Raw genomic sequence first — 23,137 nt, forward strand, 5'->3', positions numbered from 1 at the left:
GACTGAGATCCCTTCCACGGGCGGATGAAAAGCTGTGATGTCAGCTAGATGAACTTTGATGGAACTCAATGATGAGCCTGTGGTCTTTAAATTCAGCAAGTAATAGAGGATGTGAACCAAAACAGGACTCGAGAGGATGTATAGCCTGACAGTTGCACCAAGCCTGGAAGCGTTCCACTTCTGCTGGTAAGTGTTGGGAGTTTGTTTGGTTTTTTAGCTGTGGCCTTTCTGCTGTTGACTAGCACTCTTTGAACTTCTGGAGAGCAGATTTGTTCTATACCAGAAAGCCATCGATTAGCCACACTTTGAGGTGAAGTGTCACGAGATTGGAGTAGGTGACCAGTCCCAATACCAGGGTGAGGAGTGTTGGGGTCAGAGGAAGGTGGAAAGGAGGCTTCAGGGACATGTGAATCAGCTCCAGGAACCACCTGTCTTGGCCATGACAGTGCTGTGTGGATGGCTACTAATTTCTTGTCTGAGTTTGTTTAGGAGCTTGTGCAGTGGAGGCATTGAGGGATAAGCATATAGCAGGGCTTGAGGCCACGTAATGCCTAACGCATCTCCCGTTGAGTTACTGCCATGCCTTCCGCTTGAGCAGAATCATCTGTGCATCACATTGCATGGAGTTGCTAAGTGATCTACCAGAGGATGGGCCCCCGGTAAGATATATCTCTTGGAACACTTTGTTGTTCAATTCCTACTCATAGTAGACACTGAAAGGTCATCTGTAGGAATCCACCATTGTCCCCTATAGTCTCAGTAGATACACCGCTGAGATCTGTATGCAGTGTGATATGTATCGGTTCCATAGTTATGGGTTCGGCGCATTAAGGACTGGGATCTTGCTTCTCCATGCCGATTGATGAAATACACTGCTGCTCTGTTGTCCACCATTATTCTGATTGGATGGTCCTTGATGTGTGGTAGGAAGTGTTGGCAAGGGCAATGGACTGCTCTGAGCTCCAATATGTTGGATTGCCTTCGGATTGGTCCATTTGCCCTGAGCTATGAGGTTCTGATAGTGTGTACCCCATCGTATGAGGGAGGCATCTGGCGATAATGCTTGTGGGAGGAGGCTGTACAAACACACACAGACACACACACACCCCTACCTTTTATGGGTCCTTCCACCAGTACAGAGAGTCAAGGATCTTCCAAGATATGGAAGTTATTTGGATAGACTGTGTCTGTGGGAGGTGTAGAAAGTTTTCAACCATGCTTGAAGACATGGAGTGAAATCTTGCTAGGGGAGTCAAATATACAGGATGCCTTATGGCCCAGAAGTTCTTGCAGTGGTTTATCGACTCTGTTGGTCTGTTGAAACAAGGTTGGACATTATGTGGATCTATCACCACATAAGTACATTCTGATGGAAGAGGACTCCAGAGTGGCTCTGACGAAGTCTATACATTGTGAGGGTGTTAGGGTAGACATCTCCACGTTGAGGCCAGAGACTGAAACAGAGACAGGGCCTTGCTGGCTGCACTTTGAGAGCGACTGGCATTTCCGGAGCCAGTTGTCCAGATAGGGAAAGGTGATTATGCCTATCTGGCAAAGATAGACTTCCTTGGGGCCGTAGGATCCTGCCCTTTAGCCTCTCAATACAGGTAGCGGTGCTTGCCTACCACAAAACGTAGGAAGAGATGAATGGCAACATAAAAATAAGCATCCTGAAGGTTAAGGAAACAAACCAATCTCCAGAATCCAGAGAGGGAATTATTATTCCTAGAGTCACCATTCTGAACCATTGGGAATGGACAAGTGTGTTTAAAGTCCTAAGGTTCAGAATCAGTCTCCACCTTGTTTTTCTTCAGGATAAGGAAGTACTGAGAATAAACACCTTTCCCAATGAAGCAGGTGGGGCAGGTCTGATTTCCCCCAGAGCTAGGATGGACTGTACCTCTTGCATTTAGAGGTTTTCATGAGAGGGGCCCTTGAAGAGGGATGGAGAAGAGAATGTGGGGTAGTAAGAAGTAGAACTGGATGGAACAGCCTGTGGAAATTACTTATAGGATCCATCTGTCCAAGATGATGAGGTCCCAAGAAGGCAGGAAATGGGAGAGACAATAAGGGTGCGAAGGGAATAAGTGTAATGTAGGACTTGGAGCAGGAGATAGTTCATGACCCTTGAACAATGGGTCAGACCGGTTATTTTGAAGATGTTGGTGGCTGGGGGGATGTTGAAGAGGGGGAGGACCCTTCCTTAGGAAATCTGGACTTTTTAGGGGGGTTCAGCCAGACTCTTGGGCTGGTAGTGGGCTGGGCAAGATTGTTGAGTTCTCTGCAACCTGCTGAATTTTCTTTTAATCTCAGGTGTATAGAAGCCCAGAGCTTGTAGTGTCACCCTCAAGACCTGGAGAGAATGGAGGTACTCATCCATGGTGTCCTTAAACAACTTGGGGCCTTTAAAAGGAAGGTCCTGTACAGTGTTTTGTACCTCCCAGGGAAGGCTGGAAGATTGCAGTTATTAACAGATGCTGAGACGCACTACCCTATGGTACCGATGAACTTCAGAGACTTCGTACCCTTTGTCCATTTCTTTGGTGACTTGCCAATAACAGTGATTTGGGTTCTTTGAGGATTCAAAGGTATTTGTGTTATAGTACCAGTGGCAGTACCGGTGACCCTGGCTGTTGTTCCTCAGGAATAAGAATATTGGCTGGTACAAGAGACTGCACCAAAATAGGTACAGTAGACTTTTCTCTTCTTGTTAGGGAAGATGGTACAGAGGATGACTTCACCTTGGTACAGGCTTTCAGAGGCGAGTCAGGTGCCGACATTGTGGCTGCTCTAGATTGCCTCTCAGTACATGACATGGTCTCCTTAGGTCGGTAACCTGGTTGCAGTGCCAGAGAGAATGGGAGCTTCATTGGTACCTGCATCGAGACATGAGGCCTCCTGAGACCCAGACTGAGGAGGTGACTTTCCCCTTTTATTTTCTTGTTCTGGAGAATGGAGTCTCTTCTTCTTCTTGAAAGGTCTGGGGACTACCCCAAAGCCTAAGGTCTTTGCTTACTGCTGAAGCAGAGTGATCAGTGGAACTGACATAGAGGAGGTTGACTCAGACCCTGCGGGTTTCAGAGAACGCTCCATAAGTAGGACTTGGTCTGTCCTCCCTCTTTTCTAGATTTGCTTTTAAATCCTAAACAGATTTTACATTTAGAGGGAACGTGGGTTTCTCCCAAGTAGCGGGGGTAGCTTGAATCTCTGTCGCTGCAGGGAAAGGACATGTGGCAGGTCTGGCAAGGTTTGAAGCCTAGAGATCTTGGGAATAACCCATACTCGAGGCGTGGATAAGGCCTGGAGGGGAAAAAAATCTGCAAGGGCCCAAAATGAGCAAAGAAGGAAAAAGTGGGTGGAACCCTTCGAAGCACAAACTTGTGCTAGTAACAGAAAACAAAGAAATAACTAAGGAAAAATCTTAAAGGAAAAGGTCAAGAAAGCGAGGTGTAGCAAGCTTCATGACTCAACTGAAGGATACCACAATGCTCCATCCCAAGCCACAGGTGGTTGAGAAGGAACTAGAATGGCAGCAGGTCTGCCCCTCTCTATATACCCTAATATTGGGGGCACAAAGGAGTGTGGGGCACAGATGTGGACCTGCAGTCACTGCTGACAAAAATCTCCAATCAGTAGTGCACAGGCACACGTATATCTTGATGAGGAGCATCCATAGGGACACTACTTGGGGTGTGCATGCAGTCATTCTCTGGAAATACAGTGTAAAATACTGGCCCTGTGGAATTCAATGCCAGTTTGCTATTGATTTCACTGCTACCACCATTTCACATACAGTCTTTTTTCGTTTTATATTTATACCGAGGACTTGAGTCTGCAGGGCTGTCAATCTGGCACTTTTTGTGTGTGCTACATTTTGTGTGTGCTTCAAACAAAGAGACAGACAGAGACACGCCTCAAGCCCCACTACTTAGTCCTCTGAGCCAATGCAAAGCAGCCCCCACACTTTCTGCCAACCCTGTATTCTTCTCCTAGTGCCTCAGCCCTGGCTGTGCAAAAATATATGGAAATATCCCAGATTAGAGATTTGGGGTAGCAAGAACAATTGTGACAAGAGCATTTGGAAATATAGAAGTGCCATGGAAAAAACTTGGCCACTAATAAAAGTAGGAGAATCTCTAGGGGGTGATAGGCACAGAACTCAATGCACTATCTGTACCTATCTTGTTTTTCTATCAGGGTGTTAGAGTGAATTGGGTGTAGCTGGGTAGGAAACAGGATACACACAGGAACACCCATGTGTTGGCAATTACCGCCACGCTTCAGCAAGAAGTGCAAAGAAGTCACTCAAGGTGCTGTCTAATGGTCCTCCAACAAAAACTGGTTCCAGTGACTGAAAAATAACCTTACAGGCATTAGGCAAATCAGACAATTCCCCACACCCTTCAGCCAGGGGGAAGAGAATTACAGAAGAAAAAGATATACAGTCATGAAGAAGCAACTGTACACTGGGTCTGTTCTCCAAAAGGCTGAGACAATAGCATTTCATATCTATATTAGAGATCAACATACACACACAAAATATAAAGTATATACAGCGTAGCATATATGAAGGGAGGGAAAGAGGAGGACAGAGAGGGAAGAAAAAACTAAAAGACTGACCAAAATTAACCAAGGCAAGGAAAAGTTTTCACCTTGTCTCCATCTTCCCTTGTTGTGTGCCTGTGCTCTGAATGAGCAGTGGTAGTTTCAGAATAGCAATGGGTGATTTTTACCTATGATACCTGGGCAAAATCAGCTAATCAGAACGTTCCCAATGGACAGCAGCATGAACAACATTTAGGAAGCCATGGGAAAAATGACTAGTCTAAAAATGAACACATATGACAAGTGATTCGTCACTTGACTGCCCTTCATCATTTATAATGAAAATGAAAAAGGGGGATGGGATTTTCAAAGGAATTAAAGGCGTTAAGTATACAAATTGGATTGAAATTCAATGGGATTAGGGTGCCTCTCTCTCCAACTCCTTTGAAAATCCCATCCTAGATTAGGACGCCATCTCCTCTTTCAAACTTTTCTCTTTACTGGAGCTGTATTGTTTGTTACTATTCTTGTTCTATTTCTTCTTCTTTTATGCAAGTAAACTTAAGTGTTCTTAGCCTAACGCCTGTAATATAATCCTTGTTTTAGCATACAGTTCTCAAAAGTTAAAATAGTTTACATTACCCATTTGAGAGGAAGAAAATTATTCTCAACAATAGAGAGTCTGGTTCCAAAGGCCCAGAGAAGTCTGAAATATCCCATTAAAGATGAAGATTTTAATTAGCCAAGACCTAAGCACAGGATCCTTTGTTGTTTCCACTCCCCACCCCTCATTTATATCACTAACACCAAAAACAGATCAGGGAACAGGATGTCAGTGATGTCATCAATTGGGGTAGGGGAAATGTGTTGTAGTAACTATGGAAGGTAAGCAGGGAACTGATTAGCCACGATTTTGTTTTAACTTTACGTATTTGTAATTATATCTAAACAAATATTCTATTAATAGGGAATCTGTTTATTTAAGCATAGATGGGGTATTTCAAAGAGATTGTCAAGGACACCCATAGCCTGGGATGGACACTGTTTTTTCCCCTCTAGTTTAGAATAAATCAAAAATAAATAAATTGGGATCAAACAGTTTAATTCATGTTTTTAAACAAAGCTACATTATTCTGTTGTAGGTTTTTTAAGGCAGGTTATGGATTGTTAACAATTCTGAGGACCAAATTCTGTTCTTGGTTACACTGGTGCAAAACCAGAAAGTCTCTACTGAAATCAACTGAGTTACTCCAGATTTACACCCGTGTAAGCATGAGCAGAATTTGGCTCAGAGGTCTGCAGTGCTCAGTAATACAATAGATGAACTTTCAAGAACAAAGAGAAGAGAGCTGCACATCCCACGGGGAAAAACTCCTACTATTAAAAATTAATAAGGAGGAGGAAAATACGGGGCCTCCCAGCCAGCGGCAAAAAATTCAGGACATGCATTTTATGTCCTCATGTCTAATCATTCTTTCAGCCTGTTAAAACCATTTTAGGTTTGCTAGAAGACAACCTGTCACCCTGCCCCTTTCTGAAACACTAGGGTTACACTTCTCGCCAACACAAATAGCGAGAAGTCACTACTGAACCAGAATCTATAAGATCCTTCCCCACTCTCCCTCAGCCTCTGGGCCCCCATAATCTGTCATGCTAAAGTACTTAAGATGAAGTATAGCCCAACTTTGTTACCAGCTATCAAGATAAAATGTTGATGCCAGCCTCTCCTGGGAACAATAGATCTTCTATGTAAACTTCACACCTGATATTGCTGAAAACCTTGACATGAGTTAGAGTTTATTTAATACTTAAACTGGTCTCTCAAAAGCTTTTTCCAAAGAATTATTAAAAAAGGGAGGAAGGGAGAGACACTAAAATTGCACATTCAAAGCCGAGACAGTGTGTGCGCCTGCTCAGGCTTTGGCTTCAGCCCCGGGTGGTGGGGCTCAGAGCCCCAGGGCTTCTGCCCCACACAGCAGGGCTTGAACTTTCCGCCCTGGGCTTCAGCATGTGTAATGCTGACCCTGCTTGGCAGACCCACTGAAACCTCCTCACGGCCCCCTAGGGAGCCCCAGACCCCTGGTTGAGAACTGCTGCCTTATCTCACTGTTCAGAGAGGCCCCTCCTATCCTCCTCAATCAGATGGATGATGATGAGACCCTTCAAGAGTAATAAGGAGCAGAAGTGTGGGAGAGGGAGTTTCAAGGAGAGGAGATGATGATCCTGAGATCAGAGATAATGATCCCCACTTCCCACTCTTGGTGGGAAGGAGTGTTCATAGGGGATTCAAAAAGACAGTTACCTTTTCCGTAACTGGTGTTCTTTGAGATGTGTTGCTCATGTCCATTCCATATTAGGTGTGTGTGTTCACCACATTCACTGGTGCTGGAAGCTCTTCCCTCAGCAGTATCCGTAGGGGACCAGCTCTGGCACCCTCTGATTCTTTGGCACTCTGGCAAGCAACTTCCTTGTTTCTCTACATTAGCAATACAGGGCTAGTCTATGCTTATTTTCTTGGAAGACACTATGAACAACTGGAGAACAAGCTGGTGGATGTCACAGATCCCATGGAAGTAAAACCTGATTAACTAAGGATATGTCTACACGGTCAGCACTGCAGCAGGCATCTAGCGAAGACACTGTATGACAGTGGGAGAGAGTTCTTCCGTCGACATAGAAAACCATCTCCACGCGCAGCAGAAGTTCTCCCGCCACCATAGCGCGGTCACACTGGCACTGATGTTGGTGTAACTTAGGGCCCTCTGGGGTGCCGTTTATTCTAGTTGCTGCTCTAGCTTACCCCTAGTTGCTGCTCTAATTTACACTGTGGAGCAACCTCCAATGCCAAAGGCACAGAAGGGGCTTTGCCTCCCTTGTTCCTGGGCTGTGTCCCCTGTGAGATGCAGTGCAGAACTTTAACCAATATATTTTCGGTGTAGTTTGGCGTGTTCTGCTTCCCATCAAAAATACTCAGTCTGAACAAGGGACACCAGGCAGTGAGTTAGAAAAACAGTACAACAAAATTTCAGTTCCCCTGTGAATTTCTGCTTTCCTCAATTATTCCATTGTATTGTAGCTGTTCTGCAGATTCCAGAAATCAAATTCTAACTGATGGTGGGCTGATTATCATCAACATTTGCAATCAATAAAGGAAACAGAGAGGGGAGACATGTATAGGAAACACTGTCTACGACAAAAGAGGAGAGAAAATAGGGCTATCCTGAATACATAACTTTGGCTCTCAAGTAATGCTCCCCAATGGAAAATTTTTGCAGTCTATCCAGCAGTGCAGGTAAAATCACGTAATTAAGCCCATGCACCTTATTTACAGTCATCTTAACCACCTTTTCAAAATGTGGCAGCTTCATCAAGATGTTTGAAATGTTCTAATGGACCTGGAGATGGATTCCAAAAGTGTACAGCTACAAAATGGATCAGCTTCCAATCTTTCATCTCACATTTAGTACCTACAGTTTCCAAGTAGAATTTCACAAAAGTGGGTTATCTTTATAGATCCAGTTCCTCTGAAAACCTGATTTTAAGACAGGATTATTGATATTCATTTCACAGGTTAGTGTGCCTACAGGAGAAAGATTCACTTTAGGGTTCCGCATTATCTGAAGAGTCCTGAGGAAAGGAAAGCGAACTCTCTAATTACAAAGATTTAGGCTCCAATCCTACAATCAGATACACATGCACAGACCCTTGTGGTGGCATGGAGTCCCAGGAAAGGCAATGGCACACCACACAAGTACAGGGGGATACATCCATGTGAATCCAAATGCAAGATTGAAGCTTAAGTGGGTACATAAATGTCCAGGGCTTATATATTTGAAGATCCTTGGTTTGAATTTGCCCAGTATCATAAATGAAAAGAATGTGGACTTCACCTAGTATATTGCCTAGCTGGACCACAAAACTAACACCTGATTCAGAATGACTAGCAAGACTTCTCCAGCATGGGATATTACGGGTGTGGACAGGTACGCTGCCATAGCTGTGCAGAGAAGCTTGCACTATGTCTGACTTTAGTCCATGCTACACTCTGCTGAATGAGCAATAAAATTCATCTAAAAATTTGGAAAGAAAGGAAAAGAAAATAGAGATTTAACAGCATTCACATTACCAAAAATAATCTGGCATGAAAGTGATACCTCAGTATTTTCTGTGATTCTTCTTCTTCCACAAGACAGAGGAACGAAGCAAGAGAGAAGTGGCTGCTAATATGTGCTATAGGAAGGTTTGTGGTGCCTCTGCCGGAGGTTTAGCTGATCTGGTAACAAGCCAAGTGTGGCATTTATATTGGGACTAACATTTATAAGGTATTCCAGTGAGAAAGGTCTAACATTTTTTGAAAGAAGATTAAACATTCACAGCTGGGGAAGGTGCAGGAATTTCCTTGTCTTGGTTATTCCATTTAAAAGATTTCAGTAGTTAATTAATGGAGACATTCAAGTAAGAAGGGCCGCAGCCAGGAGACCACTGCCCGCACAGAGGGCCATGAAAGAAATGGCGGGGCCTGGTGACAGCAGCACAGTGAGCACATGTCCTGCTCATGCTCAGGGTTTGTCTGCATGACACGGATCACGCTCAGGGCTCAGGAAAAGCACATTAGAGGGGAGTGGTTTGTAAAATGCTCAAATGTGCTGTGCTCTAAATGCCCTGCGCAGACCCAGTTGGCATACTCTAAAAGCTACTTTCAACATACGACTTATCTTAATACAAAGGGCATGAACGTGTGCTCCTGCTGTGTGCAATTATCAGTCAGGTCCAGGACAGAGACAGGCTATAAGCCAATCCCTCTCAAGAAACACTAACAATACACTTGGACAGTGGAGGTCCATAGTGCTGAATATCCATGACCACACTGTATGGCTTTATTCCAGGCAGCGAAGAGCGCCACAGGGTTTTTACTGATCTGGTGTAGCCAAGTTAATCATGGGCAACCGTGCGTGACTGCCGCCAGTCTGTGGCAGGGCTGTGAATGCTTTTGACCTCAAGTCCAATCTTCACAGTTCGATGTGCAGGGACTTTGTCTCTGAGGTGGGCAGCAGAACCAAAAAGGGACAGCCAGCAGTGGCCAGTGATGACTTCAATCCTCACCAGGCCAGTTCTCAATGATACATCCCTATGACAGACAGGTACCAATTCGATGGGGTAACAGAGGATGTAAGCAGCTCAGCAGAGGAGCCATGTCTTTGTGTGTTCATATAGCACTCAGCACAGTGGGGCCCTGATCCTGACTGGAGGCAGCTGAGCCCCCTGTTCACACAGAAGCAGGAAGAGCTGCATGTAAAAGGATCCCACTGTGCATGGTTCCACAGGGAACAATCTGGCTGTGTGAATTTTATTTTATTTTTTTAATTTGGCAAGTCTCTGCTGTGAACCTGAGAGATCACAAGTGAAGCAAGTTTGGAGATAAGATTCCATGCTTCCGTGCGCTCTTGCAATTGAGTATCATCTTTCTCACAACACACAGGTCAGTCGCTAGGGAAGTTCTTGGTGTTTAGCAATATTGGTGGGTTGGTTTGTTTTGAGCAGCATCTTCTGGAATCTGTATGTTTTACAGTGTTGGCACTGTACTTTTTAAAAAAGCTAATATTGCAGAATTCTGCAAACATTCATCCAGGAAAACAATACAGCAGCCATAAAATTCATTTCAGTTACAGATGGGCTTCAAATCAACCTGCCACTTTGGAAACGTTTGGCTACAAATCAAACTTGTTGGCCTCACTTGTTAGCCTGAGGCCAACACAGAGTACAGTATTCCTATTAGATAAAATACAGAAGGGATGTATATGCCTTTTCCATCTGTGCTCACTGCTGCCTGGAAATGGATGGCAACAACAGAACACAGGAGGACATCACACAAATTTTCACCTCACTAAAGACAAAACATTTATAGCACTTTTGTAAGTTTCAGATCATTTTATCCCAAAGTCAGTGCTCAGTGTTCACCCTATCCACATGCATTTATGAGAAATCAAGCTGCCTTGGTCTCTCACCCATTTCACATGGGGTTCGTCATAGGTTGGCAACGAACTTAATCCAATAAAGATTAGTACAGTACAGCAAGAAATTACAACTCACTAAAGTTCAGACAATAAGGGAACACAAGGAACTTGTTGTACAAAAGAGAAATAATACCCCACTCATTTTAATGATTCACTCCAGTCTAAATTATGGTTGCACTGTAGCCAGATAGAGTTGCCATAAGAAAAACTCTAGAATATAAAATAACTAACTTAGTAGTGAGCAGTCCATTTTTTACTCTTAAGTATCTATAAAAGGTACAGTGCAGTAGAACTAAACAGAAGTCCCATGCGGATCCTTCAATCTCTCTCTTTCATTTATGTCAGTTCCAGTTTTACAAATGTGATTTTAAAAAGCTACATATATAAGGTCCATGTGGGACTGAACAATCCAAGTCCAACTCATGCACTGCTTGCTTTTGATTGAGAGCCCAGAGGGTTACATAAATCAAGAGTCAAATTGACAGGAAGCTGAGAACATTATTGGGTGATTATATTTTATTCTTCCAGTCAATTGTTCTTGGTTGTTAATTGAAAATGATAATTTGATCGCAGCTCTACTGTGGAAAAAATAAAACCCAACCCACAACCACAGCACCCCAACAGAAACAGCCACTGGCAAACAAGTGTGATTCAGCAGAGGTTACTGCTGTGACCTTGCATCCTCAACGGCAATCAGTCACATCAGCTCTTACCAGCAGTGTTAACCTAGCAAGTTAACGGAGTCAACTGGAGATTTGCCATCAAGTTCTACAGGATCAGGATTGGACTGTAAACCATTGTCACAGATCTGGCTGGTTTTACTGTTCATAACTAGCGCCCTACCAATTTCACAGCTGTGAAAAACGTGTCACAGTCCGTGAAATAAACCAATCTCCCATTCTGCTGGAAGCGCCCCAGCCGGGGGCTCGTAGCTGCTAGTCTGGGCCAGGCTGGGGAGGGACAGGACTTTCCTTCCCCTGCACGGCCACTCTTGGTGGGGAAATCAGACGCATCTCCAGAGGCAGTGCAGAAGTGACGGTGGTACAGGGGGCCCCCAAATTGGCCAGGGCCCCTGGTCACAGGCCCTGTAGGCCCATGCTTTAATCCCCCATTGGCTGGGACTAGCAGTCCCTGGCTGTGGCGCTCCCAGCAGCACGGGGAAGATCGGATCCACCTCCATCTCTGGGAATCTCCTCCAGCTCCAGGAAGCTCCAGGGAAGTTGCCTTCAGAGCCCAGTTCTGAAGGCAGCACAGAAGTGAGGGTGGCAATCCCATGACCCCCCTACAACAGCTTTGCAAACCCCCACAATCCTCTTTTGGGTCAGGACCCCCACGATTACAACACCACAAAATATCTGAGGTAAATATCTGAAATTGTGAAACTGACTACTTTTAAAACCCTTTGGCCAGTAAATTGACCAAAATGGACAATAAATTTGGTAGTGCCCTATTCGTTACATATCAGTGAATTATCATGGAAAATAATATTCTCTGCAAACACCTCATGCCCCTCTACCCCGAAGTATCCTTACAAATGTCCATGAATGTAAAGCCCTTCTTCCAGAAAATGAATCAGTTAAAAAAATAAATCTGTTTCACATTGTCACGTCTTATAATTCATTTGTAAGCTCTGTCATTCTAGTTGTCCTGTAAAAGGCTTAGCACACATCTGGGCACTGAAAAATAGTACTCAAGTATTTATAGAGAATCAATCGCTCTAATATAAGCACTAACTGTTCCCGCTATCTAACCTCCAACCAACCAATAGAAAATGGAACAAAGCAACCAAATAAATCTTAAACAAACAAATCAAGAAAAGGAAAACAGGAGTAATGCCAAGGGAGAGCAGTCTCACAGTGAACTCTGGGCTCCAACCTGCAATCTTTTTTTCACACACCAAGAGCAGAAATGTACACAGATGCAGAATGCCGTACTTTCAGTCTGCACAGTAGAAGAGGATTATGGGCTCTTAGTGGGCAGAAGGAATAAAGGAATGCACAGCAATGCCACAATCCTGATTAGTAACTGTAAAATTTGGACACCATGTTGGGCGAAACTCCAGGTCTCTCTTACGAAAGCTGTGTGCAAGCCTAGCCACAGTAATATGGATAATTTAATTACTGTTGCTGCTCTTTATGGCATTTTGAATTTGTTGTTTGGAATCAGCGTGAGAACATTCAAAACATCTGATCACAGACAGACAAGAGGTTTTCCAGCCCCAGCATTGCCCTGCTGAGGTGTCGGTCTTTCTATTGGAAGGATTTGCTCGAAAGGGCACGGCCCACAAGCACCTCTCATAGATTTTGCCCTGTTTTGTGTCACTGTGATAGGGAACAGCTTAGGGAATCAAAAAAGCAATTGGATGGATAGTGGAGCACCAGAGAAGAAAAATGTCACACTGAAGCATTGTGTACACTAGGAAAATGTGAACCATTTTATTACACCAGTGCTGCTCCACTGGTGCTAACATGGGGGAGCTGTTGTGTACACAGGGCATAGATACTTTTTGAACCATGTTGTCTAATCCTGTGCGGGAACTTTCTTTGCATGGATAAGGCCCAGAAGCTCTTAGTGCAACTGACAGGGGGAGAGGGGAACATGCTTTATGCCACCTTTATAGTCTTCCCAGTCCTGGGCTGGTCACCACTGTAAACCAGAGGAGTCTTTACACTGATCAAAACTTTGCAGCTCACACCCAGCTCTGCTTTAGATACAGAAGGAGGAAGAGTAGGAGGGGAATTTACCTGTTTAAACTTTTGTGTATAATTACTGAAACACCTTAATCTTTAGAAACATATTCAAACTGTGGTGTTTCCTTTTAAGGCAGAAGATTTCCCATCCACCATATCCTTTTAGAAAAGCAAGAAACAAAATGAGCTCTTGGTTGAGACCTTTTCTTTACGTAAATACTGTCCCATTCCATCCCATTAAATTATGCCTGCATTGTGTCTTTGCATGGCACCAACATTTAAACAGACTCCACTGATAACGATGAACCCTAGATGTAAAGAATAGGAGCAAGGGGAGATTTAGATAAATCCCAGGGCTTGAATTTAAGGGTCCACAGCTTTGGTAAAAATGCAGAACAGGATTCTTGAGTAGGCTTCCAATAGGGTTAGGACAAGTAGCTCCAACCTAGGCCAGCTTGACTGGAAAATATTTTCTTGGTTTGTGAGAACTTCAAAAATACAAGGCTGGTGGTTTTGAACCATCCAGTACACAATGATAACCCCAACAGAATTCAAGAAGAGCTTGGCACTCAAAAAGCTGTGGGTATTTTCTAAATAAACTTTCTATTTGAGGGTGGTTTTAATTAAAACCCAGCAGGTACTACAGGCCCTGTTTGTTTTAATGCCTGCTTGTATGTAGTGTTTTGAAACCTGAGTGAAGCTTCTATGCAAATAGTAATAGTAATTCCACCCTTGCAGTTATAAAAATAGGGTGAAGTGAAGTAAGCTAATATTCAGTCACGTGCCACCTGGGAATTTCATTCACCTGCTATGGGGCTTATTCAACAGCAAGTTGTGTCCCAGCCAAATAAACCCATTAATAACTCTTCTCAGAGGCTCAGAGCTGTAAATATTGATCTTGGCATCATTTCATGCAATGGAAGGAATTAAAAAATTATAAACAAAACCGGGGGAGGGAAGAAAAGTATATTTTTTCTATCATACATGCATTTACTCTAAGATCTCCTTACTGGACACTTTTCAGGAGAGTCCTCCTACAAGGGTGTCCTGCCAGTAGTTCGGGTAAGCAGTAAGAAGAACACATGTGTAATTGATCCCATGGATACAATTAAAATCCCTAAAATTCTTCCTGGCCCTTCTACATACAAGGCAGAATGTCTGGTGGCCTCAGTCAACTGTTTTATAAATGCCATAGTTACATGGTGAGTGGATCTATGTGGCATGTTGCGCACCAAGGAGGAATGAACAATCTTTCTTTTTCCACTAGATTTATGAAAAATCTGAGACAGAATCAGGGAAAAGCAGCCTTGTGTTCTGAGTGCAAAGGAGAAACAAGACTAAATCCCTTTCTGCTGAGAGTAGTTTGTGTAAAATAACTGACCTCAGCTCTTCCTTTGACCTCTTGTCTTCTCAGCGCACTGTCAGGAGGACAGAGTTGCCCTACAGAACAGATGGCACCCAAGGAATGTCTGCACACCAAACTAACCAAGCACTCTCAATCTGGTGGTGGTGGTGGCACGCAGTCCAGCAGGGGACCAGGATTTTAAACAATGGCTCGATTCTCACTTCAAGGAGTTTGGAGACTTTTCTGTACCAGGGAGACCTTTAAAAATAAACACATGATCTGGAAGGTACAGTCAGTGGTGAAGGCCTCAGCCGCTCAGGAGCAGAGGGTCAGACCATGTCATTGGAAAGGGACTTTTCCCTAGCTTTGGAATCATGGAATCATAGAAGTGTAGGACTGGAAGGGACCTCGAGAGGTCTTCTAGTCCAGTCCCCTGCACTCAAGGCAGGATTAAGTATGTAATCTTGTAATGTAATCTTGCATTTGACCGAAGACTTCAATGTCACTGTAACTTTTTCATTCTTATTATATCCATTCATTGAACAAGAATCTCATCTATTGTGAATGTGTGCACTATATCATGAGAGTCAAATACATAAATACAACTGCCATCGATTCAATGGGAGTTGAGTGCATGTATCCAAGGGCAGAACTGGATAAATAGTGGGGGACAGTGAGAGATTTTTGGGTGTGGTGATTAAATTTTGGTACTCCTTAAATAAGCAGCAAAACATGTTTTGTATTTTAGTGGAAAGATGTTCATGACAAAAAAGACATTGTGTGTAGCATGTCATTGGAACAAATTTCAGAACTTTAAAATATTTTAGTACTTACTGTTTATAAAAATCCCTTGTATGCTTACAATTGAAATCTGTTTGCTTTCCATACTGCACGGGTGCTTAGTTAGTTATTGTAGGTTTGATTACAACTCCTGAACTCCTGGTACTGATTTATTAAAAATGTACACAGAGAAAACTCTTCCAGAGCCTTGAAATGAGAGCTGAAATCGTGTTGAAAATCCAGCTCCTCAAATGGGCCATCCAACTCCATTAGATCTGGAATGGATGGTTGGGCAGATACTCACCATGTGCATTCTCCTATCCCTGGCAACTCTGTAAAAATATAGAGGATTTTTTTATATGTAAGCCCTCCACCCAATAATGCCACATTACCTATACTTAACATGGGGATATCAGGGAGAAAGTAGCATCTAATGCTTCAGAACCAACAATCTGAAGTAACTGAGTCTTTGGGTTATTGCTGCTTGGTAGGTTACAGACATATGGGCACTTTACTGCTTCTGCTACTATTATTATTGCCATCAATTCTGGTTTAATCACTGGGGATTTTAATTCCTGGCAAAGCACTCAGTTTTATATGGGCCCTTTAGAATAGTTTAAAATATGTAACATAAACAATGCCCTTTTTAATTTACATATTTCCCCTCTTCTCCCATTTCCTTTCCCACATCTGCACTCAGTGTTTCACACATTCTTATCAGAGAACGGGTTTCCATCGGTTCTTGTAACTCTCTCTTCCCCTCTGAAGATGTAAGGTTGATATTGGGTGGAGAGGAGACTTGTGCGTGGAAGGCGACTCCCTAGTTGTAAGAACATGAGCCCCAGCTAAATAAACCTATCAGTCTGACAGCTGCAGAGAGAGAGAGCTGTGTGCATGAGACCAGGAGAAAGAGGAGGGATAAAGCCTCATTGTTTTGTATCCAGAGACTGTGGCAGGCACTTTAGCAGGGTCAAAGGGGCCACATCTGGCTACAATCAGATCTCTGATACCAGTTAGAAAGAAGGGGGGGGGGGGGAGAGGAAGGAGAGGGAAGGGACCTGACATCCCTGTGATTGAGGGGTTTGGTAAGAGCAGATTTAGCAAGAGAAGGGTGGAGATAACTATAGCACCAACTTGTCCCTTTTGGGATATTTTTTTAAGCAAATAATGGTTGAGGGTTTGAAGCATGGACTTGTATTTCCCCTTAGCCTTTCACTGACCTGCAGAACTGAGAAGGGGAGCTTTGTGCCAATGTTGTGGGAAGGCTCAGAGACTGCAGTTTGGCTTTTAGTAGGTAATTTACCTCACGTAAAAGACAAAACCAAAATATCTATGGCATTTTTATACTGGGCTAGGGCAGGGCTTTTCCTCTGCAGCTTGGAACCCATTTACTCCAGTGAATAGAACATATTGCAGGGCTGAAAACTTCATTCCTGCCTCAGTCACAGCCTTTCCTGATCCTTGCGTACAACAACTGCCATTCAAAGTGCCAAGAAAGTGAAAATGCACTGATTGCAGCACATCTCCAGTTTGGAACAGGAGGACGGTTAGTTCAAACAAGGTTTAAGAGAGATCCTCACTAGCATGATCTTTTGCATGAGGTAGTGTTTGAATGGACACTGTCTCTTTTGGGGGAGGGGGGCATTTAAACACCTTTACCAGTGTTTTTTTTAGCATGTCTATACTTTGAGCTGAAGATCTGATTCCCAGCTCCGGGAGACACACCTGCACTAGCTCTCATCAAGTTAATGCATTAAAAATTGAATGTAGCTGCGATAGCACAAGCAGGAGGGGCTAACTGACCCAAATGCACACCTAGCCTCTCTGATGGGCCTGTACTCAGGGCTGCGAAACCCTCCTGCTGCTTGCTCTGCCACAGCTACACTCTGATTTTACAACATAGTAGTTTGATGACAGCTAGCATGAGCATGTCTCCCCAAGCTGGGAATCACGCTACCAGCTCAGAGGGTAGACATATCAGTAGTGTAGCTTCTCATTTGGGGAACATAGAGTTTAGTTTAGGTTAGTTTACCCACTTCTTTTTTTACCACTACACCACAGAGACATATCCTAAGAGTACCATGGATAATTATAAATAGAGGGGGAAATAATCACGAAAATTCACTTTTCACCACTTTGCTATTTGTTTATTTTTCTGATTTAACCTAACTTAGAAGCTAGTCAAACTAATTTTGTTTCCAATAAGTTTCGCTTTCCATTTCTCCTGCAGAGCTTAAGTTGTAAATACTGCAGGGGAATGTTTCAATCAACACATTCTGAACAACCTTTATTTGATTTTTGTTATTTAAATCATGAGACTATTTCCATCAATATTAAATTATAATTAAAGAAATATGTAATATACTCAACCTCTACTTGGGGCCTTATCTATCTGACCGTTTCACTTTAATACCCATGAGGCACACTTATTATTTTGGAAGGTTTCTGCTTTCCATTTTCAAAAACACCACGTGGAACAGGGTTGATCTGAGGTCACTGGAAAGAGGACTCTTTCACTAGATATGGGACAAGACTACCTGCAAGAACACAGGGCTTATGTCCCCTTTCCTGTATTTACATTTCATGCTAATATGGAAAAGCTGCAAGACTAAAAGCTAACGCTCAGAGCACCAGCACTGAAGTAAGGAAAGAAACTTTAAACCTGTGCATACTAACCAAAAACAGCACTACCCGCAAATACTTTTAAAAATATATTTCAACTTGAGCTGCAAAACCCTTTTAAAAGTTGTTCAAGTTTCTTCCACGGTCAGTTCTGCTCTTTTTCTATATGGCAAAACATGACCCTCCTACTTCGCCTACTCTCCCACACCACCCACACACGTTTCTAAAGAAACTTAAACCTCACATGCCTTTTATGTTTACTTTCTTATTTATGCACTAGCATCCTGGATTATATCAGCATGCTTCTTGGAATTTATTAGCTAATTGCTGCTGTAAAGTTACTGTGGAAGGAGCAAAACTTGTGGTTCTTGCTTTGGTCCCACATAGTGCATTAAAATAGTTCTCAGCTGCAAAGTCAACGATTCACTTTTTCAAGTTATATTTAGAAGTCAGAACATTTTAAGGCAAGTCGAATTTTGGGCCTAACCAACTTGGCAAAACTCCTTTCACATTTTGGCTTATGTGTTCCAGGAGAATTACAAAAAACAACCCCACAGCTTATAAAAGTATCCACTGAAAAGGTTCTTATTTTACTGTTCTACCATCCATCATCATTACCCCACAAAAGCTTACATTTAAAGCCTCGACCCAGAAGTTGGCCAGCTGCTAGCATCTTCTGCCCAGTGAGTACAACTCAACCAGCCGGGTAAGGGGAATGCTCATCCAGCATGAAATGCACTGTTCTATCAAGGAAAGGGGGCAGAACCTCAATGACATTCCAGTTCTAATGCTGAATTACAGAGCAGCTGCAAAAGGATACCAGCTATACACTGGGCAGAAGATGCATCTCAGGATAGACCACACAAGTAGGGGCCAGTATAGTGTGCAAAGGAACTGAGGAGAGCCACAGCCCTCTTGGGTTTTGTGGCTCAGGCACTAACTAGCAATGAAGTTTGAATTTCATCCATCTCACAGGCCTTGGTTTTTGCTAAGGGGTTGCAGGAGAGGGAGTCAGATTTTCCCAGACAGGGTTATATTAAAAAAATAAAATAAAATAAAATAAATATTTTTAAAGTTGTTTATAGTTGGGCCTGTCAGTCCAGACAATGTCTCCTTTATAGACAGGCCTTCCCAGCTGTATACACTTTGGAGTTGCATACGAGAAAATGGAAGCTGCAGGGTTTGTTGCTAAGCTTAGCTTTGTGACTATTTTCTGTGCTAGTTTCTCTCATTTCTATGCTAGTTCCAGAGAAGGTGAAAATACACAGTATACAGTATCCTGTGAGCATGTTCCTTAAGCAGCCTTAAGATTCCCACGCCAGCAATCCCACGTGCACACGCTCTATTGCTCATGGCAAGAAATAGCTTGTTAATATTCAGAACTATTCATGTAAATTCATTGGCAGAAGCTAGATGACACTATGGGAAACTGAAACTGGCAGGGGAGTGGTGTGAATGGGCTCTGATGGGAGTCCAGAGCACTACTTGGCTTTGACAGGTGCCTGCCATACAGGTTCTTCAGAGAGGGAGATGTAAAAGCAGAGACAGAAGGAAATCAGAGGTCTCCTACAGGTATTGGGAAACTCCTGGGTACCCTCCCCCCACACACAGTCCCCCTTTCCCCCAACCCAGACCACCCCACATTAAAAGACCAGTTATTTCACTTCAAGAATAAAATAAGTGACCATAACTCTATTACCAGAATGGAGACAGTAAAGAGCACCTTTGCCACCTGCTGGCTGAAAGTAGGAAGTGCCCTTTTTGTCTTGAATGCAATCAGTACCATGCACCAACTGATTTAATCTCCTCCCAAAAAATCAACGAACTTGTGATCAAAAGCCAACCTGTCCCATTATGCCTGGAGTGATATGTACACCTATCAGTCCTTCTCATTTATCAAATATCTCTGGAAGCCATCCTTTTGCTTTTTATTAGGGTTTGGTTCAAACTTCCTTTGCCTACCACCTCCCTCCATGATCAAACCCCTGCTACCACTGAAACATACAATACACACTGTAAAAGTGAAACGCTCTGCTAGAGGTTGTGACACTTGGGAACAGTGCAGGAATACCATCCTTAGCAAGTGCTTAAGAGACATACTTTTAGAGATTACTGCAATGCATAACAAACTAGCACAGGGAATAAGGTTTAAACCATCTGCATAAGCGTTGTGTTTTGAAAGCAGATTTTCTTTTTCAAATATTCACCCATAAGACAATAAACAGACACTGGTCAGAGTTACAGCACCAGCTCTGAGTTTGGGCCGAAAAGCGATAGTACTATCGTAGCAGCTTTTACGACACCGCTTTGGCCACTGAAGAAAAATGAAAAGCAGAGAGTTGGGGTGCCAGCGTGTCACAGCTGAAGGAGATGCAGAGATCTCTCTAGTAATGCATCAAAAAGCTTTGCTGTAATAAATAAGCAACAAAACAGCATTTTGACAGGACACTAAAGGCCTGGTCTACACTGGGGAGAGGAGGGGGGATCGATCTAAGTTACGCAATGAAGTCAACGTACTTAGATCTATTCACCGCGGTGTCTTCGCCTGCTGACACTCCCCCGTCGATTCCGCCTGCGCCTCTTGCTCCGGTGGAGTACAGGAGTCGACGGGAGAGCGCTTGGGGGTCAATTTATCGCGTCAATTGACCCCCGCTGAATTGATTGCTGCCCGCCGATCCGGCGGGTACTACAGACATACCCACAGGCTCTTGAAGAAGCCACAATGCTATATTAAGAAACCTTTTGGAGCAGAGACCATGCCTTTGTGTGTGTTTCTACAGCATCAAGCACAATAGGACTCAGGAGTCTCCTGTAATATAAATACCAAACGAAACTAGGCAGATATCTAGGCCATTAATCACAGTGCCTGCACTTCCCACTTGGTCATTTGCAGGAGGGTGAAAAAATAAATATGGAATGAAGAGAGTTAATCTGGGAAGCACGACTGTCGCACTCACCTGTCTGTAGGTGCATATGATGATTTCTCTCAGGTGATAATGCATAGGTGTCATGGTCTCACTCACAGTATCCAGGGCCATATCTACCTCCTTCTTCATTCTGTGCCCCTCTGGTAAAAGCTGCACCACCTTCATCACCACCTGGGGTATGAGAGTAGTAACCGACTTCATTCCAAAACCTACACACTTTGAGGAGCACAAAATAGACGGGACTATTCCAGGTTGTGCGCCCCAATCTATCCACTTGCAGCCACCTATTGTCTCTTGTATTATACATAGATTGTAAGATCTTTGGGACAGGGACCACCATTTTGTTATGTGTTTGAACAGAGCCTTGTACAGCAAACATGACCAGGGCTTCAAGGCACTACAGTAATACAAATAATCACCACCACCCCGAAAGCACTTAAGGCCAGATTCTTGCCCACAATCTGGCCCCTTTGTTCCTTACAAGCAGACCAAAGAGGCCACCCAGTGGCCAACTCAGAATTCCTTTGGGGTGGGATGAGAGAGAGGGGAGGGCTGGGAGCTCTCAGCTGGTGTCAAGCTAGCACAGCGCCCTTCCATCATCATTCCCTCCTAACGCTTGTGTAGAACATGTGCAGTGGGCAAGAACCTCAATGCACTCCATCAATTCTCATTTGGTTGGCACTGCCAGCTGATGTACAGGCTGCTCTTGCCAAGACCACAGCTGGAGCTGTGCAGAACAGAGAAATTAGGGATCCACAACTGGCACTCTGATAGCACCCATGCACCCACACCCACCTCGAGCATATCTTAGTGTAGGAGAAAATCTGTCCCCAACACAGCTGCTCTGCCTTACTAAGCTCCCATTAGCATAAACACCTAGTTAAACCAAGGCTGGTTATCTCCCCCAGCCCAGTACTGGGGCATCCTCACTATACTCCCCACTCCCACACACTGCTTGCCCCTGAAAAGCTTTAGACAAGATGGACTGCACTCTCTAAATCTGGAGGAGCCCGTTGCGACCCCATATTCTTCAGAGAGAGATTATTATATGATTATGACATAGTTATGATGTGTTTAATGCAAGATAGGTCATGTGGGATATCACTGGAAAGGTTATGAATTGCTGAATATGATTATCCTCTTTGTATGCAAGTATAATTTTTGTATCAGAAGTTAGGAATATTGACTGTGTATCTGTATTACAAATATGTGTTTAAACTTGGGGAACACCCACTAGACCCGATGCTTTCATTCTGAATAGCTGGATGCGGAAGGGCCATTAGGAAAACAATAAGTCCTAGGAGAGGCTTATCTCCCACCTGGGGAGCCTTCCTGAGAACCCTACAAACAGCCTCCAAGTAATACTGGCGTGACACTACAAGGACATGGGACCAAGTCACCTGGTGCCGGTCTCCATCTTGGGATATCCATATTTTCCCACTAACTGGCATGGGAACCAAGCTTTGAAACAAAGGATTCCCGCCAGATGTAAAAGCTATATAAGGCAGGGGAGTGACATTATCGTGGGTCTTCACTGACTCCCCACCGAAAGAGACTCCTGAAAACACCTAAGGAACAAAGACTATTTATCTATTTTCTAATAGCATAGTAATTATCACCTCTGCCCTGAAACCCAAAGTGCTGATTACATACTCATTCCTTTCAGAGTCACTGACGGACAGACCTGCTCCCCCTCAATTCAACTGGAATTTTAAACAGCGTGTGCTATTAGGATGGAATTAATGCTAATAAACTGCTACAACAACACAGACAGAGCATATTGCCAAACAGCCATGTCTGACTCTCATCTATACAGTGACTGCAGAGCATGTAGATCCATGAACTCTGACTGGCTACAACCCCTCAGAGCTTATCAGACAGTTGATACAAATTATCTGTCTATCCTAGATACTTATATGGCTCTCATTACCATAGAATCTGAGCACCTCTCTGTCTTTAACATATTTCTCTTCCTCACACCCATGTAAGGTAGGGACCTACTACCCAATCTCCAAGAGAAGGGTGGACTCTCTCTCTCTCTCTCTCTCTCCAAATCAAGCCTGGATGCCCTTCTGGAGGATATGTTTGGTCAAACAGTTATTGGGTTCAGTTTACTGGTAACTGGGTAGAATCTAGGGCCTGTATTATACAGGTGGTCAGACTGGATGACCTAATTGTCTCTTCTGGCCTTAAAAACTTCGACTATCACCCCCA

General features: G+C 43.6%; 1 protein-coding gene across 1 annotated transcript in view; it reads right to left on the reverse strand.

Moving 5' to 3' along the window:
• PALD1 (phosphatase domain containing paladin 1) overlaps nucleotides 1–23,137 on the reverse strand; it is a 187,530-nt gene that overhangs the window by 54,832 nt on the left and 109,561 nt on the right. Inside the window, exon 18 of the mRNA XM_037904726.2 lies at nucleotides 20,954–21,094. Within this exon, the coding sequence (XP_037760654.1) occupies nucleotides 20,954–21,094 (141 nt within the window). The remainder of the gene's footprint in view (nucleotides 1–20,953; nucleotides 21,095–23,137) is intronic.

Source organism: Chelonia mydas, chromosome 7 (genome assembly GCF_015237465.2).
Source record: "Chelonia mydas isolate rCheMyd1 chromosome 7, rCheMyd1.pri.v2, whole genome shotgun sequence".
Classification (NCBI taxonomy): domain Eukaryota; kingdom Metazoa; phylum Chordata; order Testudines; family Cheloniidae; genus Chelonia; species Chelonia mydas.